Genomic DNA, 15,750 nt, shown 5'->3' with positions numbered 1-15,750 from the left:
ACAAATCTCAAACGAACAGCGAACAATGGTTGCACCAGCACACAACCACGCAGAAAACTACAAAACCTCCAAGAACTCACGCTGTGGATGGGAACAGGTTTTACACGGTCCCACGGTGGGCGCCTGATGATCCTGCCTGTTGACCAAAACGTTGGAACTTGCCTCGTCAAACTTGGATCGACGTGTGCACCGCTTCACCCTCCGTCCTTCGTCACGATCCACCTCAAGAACCTGCAAAAGAACAGAGCGGCGCCGCTGCGGCCGATCGCACTCCAACGCCCAAGTCAGTTACTGAACCACCAAATACTTCAAGAGTAACACTCAAGAACTCTCAAGGAACCGTGAACCAGTTCTCTCTCTCACAGTATGCTCAAGAACTCGCAAGCGTAAAGAAGACAATCTGAATGTGCGTACCTCAGAAGTTCGTTGGGAAACCCTTATATACCTGGTCACTTTCTCTCTCCTGGCAGTTACACATCTGGACACGTGGCTCGCATCCAGTCGTACACGTGCCATCATCTGGAGCCTCCTTGACTTGGGCGCTGCTTCTGACTCTTCTTTGGCTAAGTTACTTATGCATGATACTGCTCAGTGCATAGCTAACTTGGAGCGCGATCTCTACTGGAATTGGCGAGTTACGGTGCCTTCGTACACCTTCCCTGTGGTCTCGCCGGCCGCCTTCATAATCTGCACCACCTTCATCTTCGGCGATGTGCTTGCTCCGGCGATCTCTAATCACTTGGTCGCCTGAGTTTACATCTGGCGACTTCATCCTTAACTCGGTGACCGCCGGTTCTGGTATACTGAAGATCGGAGCACGCCAACATAATAACTGGCGACTTCACGGGCCCCCCGACTTCCTTGCCTTCTGCCAACCTGGCGTCTCGTCAACACGCCTATATTGTAGCTTTGTCCTTTGTGTTGGTTTCTTGGATTTCTTTTCTGAGTTGTTTGTTAAAGTTTCATTCTAAGCAAAGTATTTGTGAAAATCTTTTGAAAACTGTTCCTGCCGGTTGACCAGATCGTGCTTCGTGCCTAGCTAAGACTTCGTGTATCAAGGACTCCTTCTTCCTTCGCCACCGTGAGTACATGAAACAGAGAGAACAAAGGCCGCCCTAGCGGCCGTTTGCACTCCGACGCTCAAGTCAGTAGGCAGAAAACACTATGCACCTCTGTATCAGAACACCGTAACTGTGATGTTCCGAAGACGCGTAACTGTATTCTAACAAACTTCTCTCTTGTGCTCAAGTCACTCGTGCGTAGAGTGTGTAAGCTGGCGAATGATTCGAGCTTGTGTAAAAGTGTAAGAATGTCCAAACGTCTAAAAACGTACGTCACTAAGCTTTCAGAAAAGCTTATATAGCTCAAGTTTCAGTGCTACTGCCACGTGTCACTTATGACTTAAGCGCAACTCCACGTGGAAGGCCTTACGACGCTGTAACCCAACTTAGGGAAATCCTAGCGCGTAAGTCTTCCCTCCTCGAAGTGCATCCGGCACAGGGGATGACTACCTGGGTGCCAACTCATGCGCCCCAGCCTCTAGTCACTCGCCCTGGGAGTATCTCAGCCTTCCTCTCGCACCATGCACGTAAATTACCTCTGGGACGTGGCCTTCTCCCGGGTCGTATCTGTCCCAGCGATTCTCCAAAGGTGGCATGGATCGCAATGTCCTACACTTCATGCATGGGTACTTCACGAGTCAGGTCCCTCCCTGCTGGTTCAGGGATTATGGCCTTGAAGCCATCTTTGTCTTCCCTTTATTACTGTTCTGAGGTACCGAGGCCTCCATGCCACCCCCTCCACGGTTTTCCCTACCCGTGGGTATCGGGGGGGGGGGGGGGGGGGCGGCATCATCTGAGCCAAAGCACGTTCTTAGGACAACGGGTTACGCCTTCAAGGTGGGCGACGCCTAAGCCTGTCGACGCCCAAAGCTGGCGACGCCCACACCTGGCGACGCCCAAAGCTGGTGACGCTCACGCCTGACGACGCCCAGAGCGGTCAACATATTGACTTTCCTCCTTGGAACCCCTTGGTGGGTCCCATCGTATGTTTGACTTTGGTCAACGCCCGAGGACGGGTCGGTACACAAGCCCCCCAGTTTTGAGCTGATAATTGTTTTCTGCGAAAAGACTAAAGCCTCGCCCTACCGTCTACGTGGCGCTCTGATGACGTGACGCTTTCTGCGCTGTGATGTGATAACTTAAGTCACGCGTTAATCTCCCGACACGTGGCAGAATTGCACGACCATCACTTAACGTCCTTTGCGCTCCTCGGGTTTACGTTATACCTTTCAAAATCGCGCACTTCAGCTACTGTTCTATTACTTTGCATTGTCATTCTTTCACTGTTCATCTCCTTCTCGAAGCTTTCTTTGCACTCTTTCTTCACACCCAAAATCTCCCCTCTTCCGATCACTCAAAGGTATGGTTTTTCTTCCTTGATAGCCCTTTCTCTTGAACTTTTGTACTGATATAACTGTCTGGGCCTGTTTATATATTGCATTCGCACTCTTTCTTCTCATTTCTCCGTTCCCCTGTTTTCTGAACTTCTCGCGTGGGTAGGGTTTTTCTGGGGTTTCTTCCTCTTTTGCACCATAACCCTTGTTTGCTGAACCTTTGCTATTTCTTCTTCTCAGCTTTCTTTCCTGTGAAATGGCGCGTACAAAAACCACCGCCAACCCTCCACCTCCCAGCGTCAACTACAAAGGATTTGAGTGCTCAACTCTAACCTCCCAAAAGGATTGGAGGGACCATGTAGGTGACCCAAGCATTTACAAACACGACGCCTTCGCCAAAAGGCATGATGCCTACATCTCTGTGCACCCTTGCCCAACCGGGGAGCCCGTTTGTGTGGACGACCGATCGAACAACGGGGAGGTCTTCTTCTTTTTCTACCAAACAGTGTTCAAACGCATAGGACTGCGTTTGCCCTTTTCTGGGTTCGAAAGAGAACTCTTAACCAAAATCAACGTCGCCCCTGCCCAGCTACACCCCAATAGCTGGGCCTTCATCAAGGCGTTTGGGATTCTTTGCGGATACTTCGGCCAACCCCCCTCTGTGGACATCTTCCTCCATTTCTTCGAGGTCAAGAAGCAAGGGAAGAGCCTCTGGGTCAGCTTCAGCGGCATTGTCGGGAGGATCCTGCTATCTCTGTTCCAAAAATCCTACAAGGGATGGAGGGGCAAGTTCTTCAGGCCGTGTTGCATTGAACACGACCGCACTGCACTGGATGGGTTCCCCTTATACTGGGTGCAGAAGCTAAAACTGACCAAGCCCGAAACATTGGATGAGCTACCCTTGACTGATCGAGAAGTTTGCCATATTTTGGCTAGCGTGGGGGTCTTAGATACGGCCGAGTTGATAGCATGCGAATACAACTCTGAGACCCTCACTGAATACCTTAGTATGGGAACTACTCCCCACTTATCTTCTTTGATTTCTACTTATGCTAGTTTATACTCTTGCTCGTATATGAATTGTTTGTTTCCTTCATACTTTGACTCGTCTTGTGCCTAACCTCTGCTTGGTTTGCTTCCTTGGTGCAGATTCAAAAATGGACATGAACAAGAGGATGAGGCTTGCTAAAGCTTTGACAGCCCGGGGCAAAGCTACATCCAAAGGAGCTGATGCCTCCCCACACCCAGCCCCTGGGCCCATTACTCCAACCTCTCCATCATCCCATTCTCAAACTCTCCCAGCCACAACACCTAACCAACCTTCTCCTTCACCACATGCCACTCCCAACCGTAGCTCTCCACCTCCCATCGCGATCGTGCCCATCACCATGGTCGAGACTGCAACCACACCAGCCCCCTTAGACAAAGGCAAAGGGGTGGTGGTGGTTCCCTCTGAGGATGACGAGGATATTGAGGACGGGCAAGTCTTCAAAAGGAGGAAGACCAATAAGGTCGTCAGCTCTCATTCTTCCTCCAACCTCGATGTTGAACCCCTGAGGGAGCACCCTCCAAGCGCCACTTCATCGCCCCATCAACTGGCTTTGGGGGGTGGGGTCGAGTCTGAGCCCACACCTACTCCTGCATCGGCCCCAGAGCTTCCCCAACCAGTCCAAGAGTTACTGAGGGGCTACTTGCGCCGAGCGACGCCAGGGGGCCCATCAGATGAGGCCAAGAAGGAGAGCATGGCCTATTATCTCGGGGCGTTCCTTGCTTGCGCCACCTCTTGGCGTGACCAGGCTAGAGCCAAGGCCAGTGAGCTCTCAACCCTTCAGGCTTTTGAAAAAGAGTTGGCTTCCCTGAAGGAACAGCAGTAGATCCAGGAGCGTCGCTGGGCCCGTCAAGAGGACACCTACAAGGACTCCTTGAAGGAGGCTCAGAAGGCGAAAGATACCGCCAACAAACGACTCCACGAAGCTGGGCAAACTTATGCTGAACTACTGGCGCAAACTGTGCCCCTTCGTGTGGAGATTGCGGAGCTTAAAGACGCCGTCGAAACTTCCAAGGCCAAACTGAAGAGCGTTGAGGACCGCTGTGTCACTCAAGAGGTGAAACTGGGTGAAGTGGAGGGAGCACTCAACGCCAAAACCGAAACCTTCGACCTGCTACAAGCTGATTTCTCCAAACTGCGGGCAGAGACGGACGAGGCTTTGGCAGAACTGGCCTCTCAAGCCGAGCACTTCAAGAAAACAGAACAAGAGCTGGTCGATGATGCCGTGAGCACCTTCGCTGATGGGTTCGCAGAGGCTCTCGCCAAGGCGGTCTGCGCAAACCCAAGAATCGACGTCTTTTGCTGCGGCCCTCTCAACCACATTGTTGACGGCAAAGTCGTACCCCTAGAAATTCCTGAGGATTAGCCTCCTTTTTGACTTTGTAATCTCATGAACATATATTCTGTAACTGCCACATATTGAATATAATCAACTACTTCTTCTTCATATTCTTGTTTACTCTTCTTTTCCTTTACTACTTGGTCAACGTGTATTTAATCTATCTTTGTGTCGACCACTAACTCTCCTTGCTGTTTTTCGAAGGTGTATCTGTTATTTTACCTTGAACTTACTTAGAACTTGCTCGCTTTGCAAACTATAGGCACCACGTGCCCTTCTTCGGGGCACGGCGACGCCTACTTTCGATCTATACTCAACACTTCTGGCCTCGACATCACTTAGAGGCGAAGGAGGACTTAACTCTTCTGGCCTCGGCATCGCTCAGAGGCGAAGGAGGACTTATTTTGGCCGAAGCCTTCTTACTCGTACTGGGTGCCCACACTCAAGGAGAGACCTGCTGAACGCAAGGTCGTTTCGTCCTCAGCGTGTCTAGACACTTTGGCAAAGTTGCGCTTTGGTGCCCATGCCCGAGGAGAGGCCTGCTGGAAGCAGCGCCGTATCGTCCACGGGGTGTCTAAACACCAAGGCAACTGGCCCTTATCTCTGCGCACTTGGTGCCCACGCCCGAGGAGAGGCCTGCCCGGGGGCAGCGTCGTTTCATCCTCAGGGTGTCTAAAAACACCAAGGCGATTAGTGTTCTTGGTGCCCACGCCCCGAGGATAGGCATGCTAAGAGCAGTGTCGTATTGTCCCCGGTGTGTCTAAACACCAAGATGACCAGGCACTTTGGTGATTACGCCTAAGGAGAAGGTTTCCCGAAGGATGGCGTTTCTCCTTTATGGCGTGTATCTGCACCAAGTTACCTGGTTCTCCACTGCTCCGAACCTTCTCACTGCCCGACGCCCACACTCGAAGGAGGCGCCCCCCACCACTTCCTTGTGAGGTGTCTAGTCATCAGGCACCGGGGCTAGCCGTTCTTACCTGGGGAGTGGGTGTCCCGAAGGAATCCGTTAACCCCTTCCCAGGGACTAGACGCCCAGATTTAACTATGCTATGCGTACCTTTCAAACTCGACACCAACGCCCGAAGAGGGCGCTCCCGCCACTCCTTTTGGGGTATCTTCACGTCCAAGTTGGTTCGCGCGCTTGGTGTTCATGCCAGAGGAGACATCCGCGTCCCTCCTGCAGAGGTGTCTACACACCATGGTGGCGGGTTCGTTTCTTAATGAACCACGCCCTTTCTTTTATCGTTTCTTTACATTACGAGAAAGGGAAAATCAAGACAATGTTTGCTTAAACTGCTTTTTACTTGGGTGACCTCATTAAAAACCCCTGAGAGGGAAAAAGAGTGTCCCCTTTAAACTGTGTTCTACACAAAGTTTTTAGCTAAAGTAAAACTTCAAATTAGCTGTGTTCCAGGTGCGTGGAATGGGGCCTCCCTCCAGAGTTTCAAGCCTATACGATCCGTTCCCCTTAGCCTCGGTTATTCTAAAGGGCCTGGTCCACTTGGGCGACAGCTTGTTCTCTAACTCGTACGGATGAGCCTTGCGCATGATGAGATTTGCCACCTGGAACTGGCGAGGCCTCACCTTGGAGTTGTACTGGCGCTCCACCCTTCTCTTCACTGCCTCAGCCTTTATTCTCTCCTCCTCCTTGGCCTCGTCCAACAGGTCCAAATTCACCCTCCTTTCTTCGTTGGACTCCTCTGCCACAAAGATCTGGAAACATGGTGAGCTCTCGTGAATCTCCACCGGGATCATCGCATCTGATCCGTACACGAGGCGTCTCCATGGTGGAGGTCTGGGGCGTGGTGTGATAAGACCACACTATCCTTGGTACTTCCTCTGCCCAGACTCCCTTGGCTTTCTCAAGCCTCCTCTTCAATCCTCTCAACAAGATTCTATTTGCGGACTCCACCTGTCCGTTCGTCTTGGGGTGCTCGATTGATGCGAACACCTGTTTGATGCCTACCTCTGCACACAACTTCCCCAGTTGCTGGCTCGCAAACTGAGTACCGTTATCCGAGACCAGACGCCTCGGCACGCCGAACCGACACACAATGTTTTTCCAAACAAAGTGTTATCCCTTGTGTGCAGTAATCTGTGCCACTGGTTTTGCTTCTATCCACTTTGTGAAGTACTCGATGGCTACTATCAAGTACTTCATCTGCCTTATCGCCAGTGGGAAAGGCCCCAGAATGTCAATTCCCCAAGTGTGGAAAGGCCACGGGTTGTAAATTGACCTCAGCTGCTCTGGCGCCGCCTTGTGCCAATCAGCGTGTTGTTGGCACTGCTTGCACCGCTGGGCATATCCTACGCAATCTTGCCTTACAGTTGGCCAATAAAAGCTTGCAAGTACCACCTTGGATGCCAACGATCTCCCCCCCACGTGGCTTCCACAAATTCCTTCATGGAGTTCAGCCATTATTCTAGTGCATTCATCTCCACTTACGCACGTTAAGATTGGGTGTGTAAACCCATGCCTGAATAACGTCCTCTCCATCAGGGTATACCTTGCGGCATTTCTTTTCACCTTCTTGCCCTCTTCTGACTCTGTTGGGAGGATCCCATCTGCAAGGTAGCGTCTGTAGGGGGTCGTCCACGTGTCTCCTTCTTCCAGGGCGCACACCTGCATGAAGTCCCCTTCTGTGGGTGAGGCCGCTTAGACACTTACACTAGGGGCTCTCGCCGTCCCCTGAGTCAAAGACCGATGCCTCTCCGGCTTTCCCTTGGACGCACTGACCTGGAAGACATCCACTCTGTTATCTGCTACATACTTTCGTGGTGCCTTGAGGGTCTCTTGGATGACCGCCGTCCTCTGCCTTCCCCCCTTGCCTAAGCTGGCCAGCTTGGCGAGCAGGTCAGCACGGGCATCTTGCTCTCTTGGGACGTGCACCAACTCAAACGCAGCGAAAGCTCCCTTCAGCACCTGGACGTACCTCAAATACGCAGCCATCTGTGGGTCCTTTGCTTGAAATTCCCCTGTCACATGCCCCATGACCAGCAGCGAGTCACTCTTCTCCAAGAGGCTTCGCGCACCCATCTCCTTGGCTAAAAGCATTCCTACGATCAGGGCTTCGTACTCTGCCTGGTTGTTGCTTGCCTTGAAGGCGAACCGCAGGGCTTGCTCAATCAACAACCCATTGGGCCCCTCCAAGACTATCCCGGCGCCACTTCCCTGCTGATTCGAGGATCCGTCCACTGATAACAACCACTGGGAATCAAGCTCCAGTTCCTGTTGGGCGCCTCCTGGTGAGAGCTCTGCGACAAATTCTGCATAAATCTGTCCCTTGATGGATCCCCTGGGCTCGTATACTATATTCGTCCACTAACAACAACCACTAGGAATTAAGCTCCACTTCCTGTTGGGTGCCTCCTGGTGAGAGCTCTGCGACGAAGTCTGCATAAATATGTCCCTTGATGGATCCCCTGGGCTCGTATACTATATCAAACTCTGAAAGCTCCACCGTCCAGCGAACCATCCTTTCAGCGACATCTGGCTTCTGCAACACCTTCTGGATGGGAAGATCTGTCATCACCACCACCGTAAAACTATGGAAATAGTGGCGGAGCCTCCTGGCAGAGAATACTACTGCTAGGGCTGCTTTCCCCAAAGATTGATACCTCATCTTCGGGCCCTGCAAGGCCTTGCTCACAAACTATATAGGCTTTTGCACCTGATCCTGCTCTTGAACCAGCACAGAGCTGATGGCCCACTTCGTCACTGCGAAATACAAGCGGAGGGGTACGCCTGCCTGTGGCTTGCACAACACAGGAGGCGTTGCCAGGTACTCCTTCAGCCTGAGGAAAGCTGTCTCACACTCTTCTGTCCACACGAGGCGACTGTTCTTCTTCAGGCATTGGAAATATGGGTGCCCTTTTCTCCACCAGTTGATACGAACCTTGATAGGGCCGCCATGCGCCCCGTCAGCTGCTGCACTTCCTTTAGTGAGGCTGGGCTCCTCATGGCGATGATTGCTGCGCACTTATCGGGGTTCGCCTCTATTCCCCGCCCAGTGAGCATAAAGCCTAAAAATTTTCCCGCCTCGACCCCAAAAACGCACTTCTCTGGGTTCAGCTTGATGCGGTACTTAGCTATCGTGGCAAACAACTCTTCTAGGTCAGCTGTGTCGCCCTCTCTCCTGGCATGTCAGAGGCGGACCATGCGAATGCGTCCAGGTGACGCGAGATTACCGCTGCCACCTCATCCTGCTCCTCTTGGCTTAGGGGTCGCCCTAAGAGGAAGGTTCTGCCACCTATCTGTCTCTCGACGACGTTCTCAACTGGCTCCAGTCCCCTCTCTCGGGCGTCTCCTCTCGCGATGCCGCCTACCGGTGTTTCCTTCCCAGGCTCTGCCCCAGCGGGCGTCTCCTCTATGGGTTCCGCCTCGACAGGCGTTTCCCCCACGTGTACGTAATCCTTGGGCGACGCCTCCACGGGGTCTACATCCATGGGCGTCTCTTCTTGGCCCGGGCGTTCCGTCACTGCGAAGACACCCCTATTTGTTTTTAAACTGTTCTCATAGCATTTCCGGGCCTCCTCCTGATATGACTTGATCACGATCACCCGGCCACTAAGATCTGGCAACTTCATCTTCATGTGGCGTGTGGAAGCCATTGCCTTTAGCCAATTCAACGCATGCCTTCCCAACAAAATGTTGTAGGCCGAATTTGCGTTCACAACTAGGTATCGGATGCTCTCGGTACGTGACGCTGTTCCATCTGTAAACGTCGTCCTCAGCTCCAGGTAGCCACGTACCTCCACTTGGTCCCCTGCGAACCCATACAGACATCCCGTGTATAGCCTCAGCAGATCAGGGGACAACTGCAGCTTGTTGAATGTGGACCAGAACATGACGTCTGCGGAGCTGTCCTGGTCCACGAGGACTCGGTGTACCCTTCTCCCAGTGGTGACGACCGAAATGACCACAGGGTCATTATCATAGGGGACGACATCGCGTAGGTCAGCCTTTGTAAACACAAGGTCTGCTTCCCACGGCTCATCCATTCCTTCTTCAGCTACTGAGTTCACCGATCGCACATACCTCTTGCGCTGGGAGGCAGTGCATCCTCCTTCTGAGAAGCCACCATAAATGGTGTGCACTTCCCCATGGATCGACATCTTGTGTGCCTAATCCTCCTCTGGTACTGCCAGGGCCACGACCGTAGAAGACCTAGCCAGATAGTCCTTCAAGAACCCACTCTTTACCAACTCGTCCAACTGATGGCCCAGCGCCAAACAGTTGTTGATGTGATGCCCGAACGCTTGATGAAACTCGCACCATGCGTCCTTATGAGGTCCCAGCACTTTGTCAGTCTTCGCTGGGGCCCTCAACCTGTCTGCTATATTGGGCACGACGATCAAGTCCTTCAACTCTACCACAAAATTATTCCTCACCGGCCTATTCCTTTCCGCTCGCCACCTCGCCTCCTCCGTTTGACCCCTCGTCTGGGGCCTCCTCGCCTCGTACAACGCTCTTGGGCGTGTTGGTGCAACACTCGTGCGCTTCTCGCACACCTCGCCCTCTGTTGCGATGTGCTCCACCGCGCGACGCCTGATTTCTGCAAAGGTTCGGGGGCGACTTCTGATGATCGATTCGAAAAGAGGTCCAGGGCACATCCCCTTCCTGAACGCATAGGCAATCATCGGTTCCTCCGTGGTGCCAACCTTCACGACCTGCGCCCCGAAGCGGTTGATATACTCTTTCAAGGTCTCGACTTGATACTGCTTCACGTAAAAAAGATCATACGACACCGGTGGACTCTCGGAACAGCTTTGAGAGCTGTGCGAAGGAGGTTATGTGGCCATCTGGAAGGCTGATAAACCAATCCATGGACATTCCAGTTAACGTGCTCATCAAGAGCTTGCATCTCACGGCGTCAGAGCCACTAACTAGCATCATCTGCGTGTGGAACACAGTAAGGTGTGCCTCGGGGTCCTCCATCCCCGTGAACGTCACCTTCAGACCTACGAACGTGTGAGGAATTACCACCTCCATGATCGACTGCGAGAACGGCATGGGAAACTCCCTAGGTGGCGTGTAACACTCGCGGTCATCTACTTCACGACTCCCAGGGTGATTGCGCAACCCGCGGCGCAACTCCTCGTTCACGTGACATAATTCTTCATTCCTGGCCTGCGATGCCGCCAGATCCGCCTGTATACGCTCTTGCTTAGCCTTTGATGCCGCCATCGCTTTCTGCAGGCCTTGCATCATCTCCATGACCTGTTGCATGGTCATGTCATCATTCTCAGCGCACGTCGAACTTTGCCTTGTTGTCCTCATTTCTTGCAGTTTCTTGAAGAACTTTGAACTGTGACGGTGATTCTTGAAAAATCCTTCGGTGAAAACCGAGCAAAAACGCAAATGAACGGTAGAAACTCAGGAAACTGGAAACGAACGGTTGGAACTGATCAAGACCGAAAAGAATTTGTAGAAACTGAGTCAAACTGTAAAACGATCAGTGAAACTAAGCAAAACCACGAACAAGCAGTGGAACTGAGCGAAACTCCAAAGACTAACGGTGCAAACTGAATGAGACCGAAAACAATCGGTGAAACTACGAACTTCAAGATGAACGGTGAATCTTGAAAGATTCTTGGAAAACTTTCTCAAAATCTGCTACTGAACCTTCAACAACTTGCGGTGGAACTGATGTTTTAAATCTAGCCCCACGGTGGGCGCCAAATGTTCATGCCGGTTGACCAGATCGTGCTTCGTGCGTAGCTAAGACTTCACGTATCAAGGACTCCTTCTTCCTTGTTCAGGATCACCACCATTCGCCGCCATGAGTACCTGAAACAGAGAGAACAAAGGGCGCCCTAGTGGCCATTTGGACTCCGATACTTAAGTCAGTAGGCAGAAAACACTATGCACCTCCGTATCAGAACACCGTAACTGTGATGTTCTGAAGGAGCGTAACTGTATTCTAACAAACTTCTCTCTGGTGCTCAAGTCACTCTTGCGTACAATGTGTAAGCTAGCGAATGATTCGAGCGTGTGTAAAAGTGTAAGAATATCCAAACGTGTAAAAACGTACCTCACTAAGCTTTCAGAAAAGCTTATATAGCTTAAGTTTCAGTGCTACTGCCACATGTCACTTATGACTTAAGCGCAACTCCACGTGGAAGGCCTTACGACGCTGTAACCCAAATTAGGGAAATCCTAGCGCGTAAGTCTTCCCTCCTCGAAGTGCATCCGGCGCAGGAGATGACTACCTGGCTACCAACTCATGCGCCCCAGCCTTTAGTCACTCGGCCTGGGAGTATCTCAGCCTTCCTCTTGCACCATGCACGTAGATTACCTCTGGGACGTGGCCTTCTCCCGGGTCGTATCTGTCCCAGCGATTCTCCAAAGGTGGCGTGGATCGCCACGTCCTACACCTCATGCATGGGTACTTCACGAGTCAGGTCCCTCCCTGCTGGTATTGGGATTATGGCCTTGAAGCCAACTTTCGCTTTTTCTTTTCCTTGTATAAATTTTTGAACATAAGAACTCTTTACTGCATATATTTAGTGCCTTCTTTCTTCTTACTGCCGTGTATCTCTTTCATCTCTCGCTATGCATGTTTATAGTTGCTAACTTATTCGGACTTAGCGCGAACCTCCCTCGCACTTTCTATTTCTGTCCTTGACCGCTTCTAACAACGCTCGATGATAGTTCTGGGCGTGGCTTTGCCTGTTTCGCTCTATCGCATAAGAACTTGTCTAAAACTTTTTAAACAACGCTTTATCCGCCGACGACCGACCAGGGTATCATAACCAACCATCAACTAGTCATCGCGCCTCTCCCTTTCTCATTATACCTTTCTAGATTTCGTGTCGCTCCAACGCTAAGTGCATAGAGGACTCCCACGCCGATCGGTTTAGGGTGATGCCCTGTCTGGAGGAAGAGTGTTTCTCGACAACCCTTCTTGCCTGCCCCAAGGCCATCGACCCTTAGAACCTCGGGTGGTGCTCCCACCTTCTCACTCCTGGGTGAGAAGGGGTTTGACTAAGAGTTCAACTGAGCCAATATTGACGCTATGTCCCTTGGGCAAAGGCGTTTCTCGAATCCTTCCGTTCCCTTTTTGGGCCCACAAGCGCCCCTGGCGTTTCGAACCTTAGCTGCCTGCACTCACACCTGGGGTGAGGAGGACTTTGAACCGGTTGCCCACGCTCGCGCCTGGGGCGAGGAGGATTTTAGCTTTAAAACTTTGCAAACTTTTATACTGATAACCTCTTTTTATTTCTGGGGAAAGGGTGCCCCCTTGAACTTGTTCAAATTGTTTGTACTGGCGCGAAAGCGCGGCTACTCTACAATTTTTAACTAAAATAGAGCTTTAAGTGCGTGGCGTTCCACGTTCTGGGGATCGCCCCTCCATCCAAGTTCTCCAGCCGATAAGCGTCGTTCTCGAACGTCTCCACTACTCTGAACGGGCCAGTCCACTTGGGGGACAACTTGTTTTCTATCTCGTGCTGATGTGCTTTCCTCATCACCAGATCTACCTCCTGGAACTGCCTAGGCCTCACCTTGGAGTTGTGCCTTCGTTCCATCCTTCTCTTTACAGCTTCAACACTGACTCTGGCTTCTTCTCGTACCTCGTCCAAAAGGTCTAAGTTCACCTTTCTCTCCTCATTGGACTTCCTCCTCCTTTAGCGCACCAGTCGGACCTGAGGGTCCATCGCCAGGAGATGGCAGAGGAAATCCGGGTCAATACCTGGCATGTCTGAGGCTGACCATGCGAATGCATCCATGTTCTTCTCAATCACCCCGGAGATCTGCCGTCGCGCGTCCTCGTCGACGGTACGGCTCCCAACCTGTTGAGCGTCAGCCTTCCCAACAGTATGTTGTAAGCGGATGGAGCATTGACCACCAGGTACTTAATTTTCTCGGTGCGGGCCACGACACCATCCGTGAATGTAGTCCTCAGCTCTACATAGCCTCGCACCTCCACCTGGTCCCCTGCGAAGCCCTACAAGCACCCCGGATACGGCTTCATATGATTAGGGGACAACTGTAGCTTGTTGAACGTCGGCCAGAACATTACGTCTGTCGAGCTTCCCTGGTCCACGAGGACCCTGTGCACTTTTCTCCCTGCCGTGACGAGGGAGATAACTATTGGATCGTTTTCGTGGGGCACAACGTCCTGGAGATCTGCCTTGGTGAAAACAATGTCGACGTCGGGGGAGTGATCTTCCTCCACCGAGTCGACTGCCATCACCGATCGCGCGTACCTCTTTCTCTAAGAGGTCGTACATCCTCCTCCAGAGAAACCGCCCACGATCGTGTGCACCTCCCCGTGCACCGGTACTTCGTGCTGCGGATCCTCCGCTGGTGCCCCCGATGCTCGATCACCTTGCGTCTCCCACAAGTAATCGCTCAGAAAACAACTCTTCACCAGCTCCGCGAGTTGGTGCCCCAATGCCAAGCACGTGTGGAGTGGGTGGCCATAAGCCTGATGAAATTCACACCACACATCCTTCTTCCGCCCCAGTACCTTGTCGGTCTTCTCCGGAACTCGCAACCTTGCTGCTATGGCAGAAATGGCGATCAGCTCCGCCAATTCCACCACAAAATCAAACCTGGGGGTGCGTTGCTCTCCCTCATGCGCCCCCTGTTCTGGTTCCTTCGAGGCTCGTAAGGGCGAGGTTTCCCCTGAGCCTTTTTCCCTTCTTTGGCCTCATGCACCCTCATCGGCTGTTGAGTCCTGCTTGGTCCTGCGCGCGACTTGGTAAGGATCGCGCTATCCCTCTTCTCAGACACTGCTGTTTCTGCAGCGATATGCGCCACAGCATGATGCCTAATCTCCGCGAAGGTGCTGGGGCGATTCCTGATTAAAGATTCACTGAAAGGGCCCGCCAGAACCCCTTTCTTGAACGCATGCACCAGCATGTCCTCATCCTTCCTGGGCAGCCTTACCACTTGAGCCCCAAAACGGCTGAGGTAGTCCCAGAGTGACTCACCTTGGCTCTGGCGGACGACGAACAGGTCATACGACACCACTGGAGGTGCCCTGTTCACGATATACTGCTCCATGAACAGCTTCGAGAATTGTTGAAACGACGTGATGTGGCCATCTGGTAGGCTCACGAACCACTCCAGCGCAATCCCGCTCAGGGTGCTCATGAACAGTTTGCAGTATACTGCATTTGAGCCTCTAGAAAGCATCATCTGGGTATGAAACGCCGTCAGGTGTGCTTCTGGATCCTCCACCCCTGTAAACGAGGCGTTCACCCCCACCAAGCCTGGTGGCACCACTACACCCATGATCTCGAATGAGAAAGGCAAGGGAAAGACCCTGGGGGAGACGCGGGCGGCGCCACTCCTTCTTCCGCCACCCGTTCCTTCTACGCATGCAATGTCTTGCGCAATTCTTCGTTAACTCAATTTAATTCTTCATTCCTGCCTTGCGATGCAGCCAAGTCCGCTTGCATCCTTTCTTGCTCCACTCTTGATGCCGCCACATCATCTTGCAGCGCTCGCATTATCTCCAAGACTTGCGCCATCGTCACAGTTTCTCCCTCAGCTGATGGCGCGGGTGAAGTTTGCCTTGTCTTCCTCATTCTTTCAGCAAAGAATCTCAAGATCAAACGAAGATTAACAGCAAAGTGGATGGGATCACAAATTCACACGGCCCCACGGTGGGCGCCAAATGATCTTGCAGGTGACTTGATCGTTGAAGGTCTCACCACGTCAAACTCCGTCTTCTACAAGCACGTTCCAACCAGCTCCGAGTGAACCTGCGAAAACACCACAAACGGCGCCTCTAGCGGCCGATTGCACTCCGACGCTCAAGTCAGTCAAACAAGACCACCAAAGGACTGTGTACTCAGAATCTCAGTGAGACTCGTGCACTCTGTGATTCTCCCTTTTCTCTCTGTGTGTAAAACTAGTCACTTGCCAGTATGAAAACGTACCTTCGCAATGAGCGTGGAATGCCTTTATATACCTTATCGCGCGCCCAAGTTATTTGCGTACGAAGTAACTTA

At 52.2% G+C, this 15,750-nt stretch overlaps 2 protein-coding genes across 2 annotated transcripts; both read right to left on the bottom strand.

The window, feature by feature from the left end:
- Positions 1–7,441: 7,441 nt before the first annotated feature.
- Positions 7,442–8,408, bottom strand: LOC137838369 (uncharacterized). The gene is made up of 2 exons (XM_068647613.1): positions 8,223–8,408; positions 7,442–8,107 (listed from the first exon to the last, which is right to left on the bottom strand). Exons 1-2 carry the CDS (start codon positions 8,406–8,408, stop codon positions 7,442–7,444), a joined length of 852 nt encoding a protein of 283 aa, XP_068503714.1.
- A 5,903-nt stretch (positions 8,409–14,311) lies between these two features.
- LOC137838368 (uncharacterized) lies at positions 14,312–15,028 on the bottom strand. Its single transcript, XM_068647612.1, has one exon. It carries the CDS (start codon positions 15,026–15,028, stop codon positions 14,312–14,314), a length of 717 nt encoding a protein of 238 aa, XP_068503713.1.
- Between the last annotated feature and the right edge of the window lie 722 nt (positions 15,029–15,750).

The sequence above is a fragment of the Phaseolus vulgaris genome, chromosome 4 (genome assembly GCF_000499845.2).
Source record: "Phaseolus vulgaris cultivar G19833 chromosome 4, P. vulgaris v2.0, whole genome shotgun sequence".
Lineage (NCBI taxonomy): Eukaryota > Viridiplantae > Streptophyta > Magnoliopsida > Fabales > Fabaceae > Phaseolus > Phaseolus vulgaris.
The sequence above is the reverse complement of the archived record's forward strand: the minus strand, read 5'-3'. Positions and strand labels throughout refer to the sequence as shown.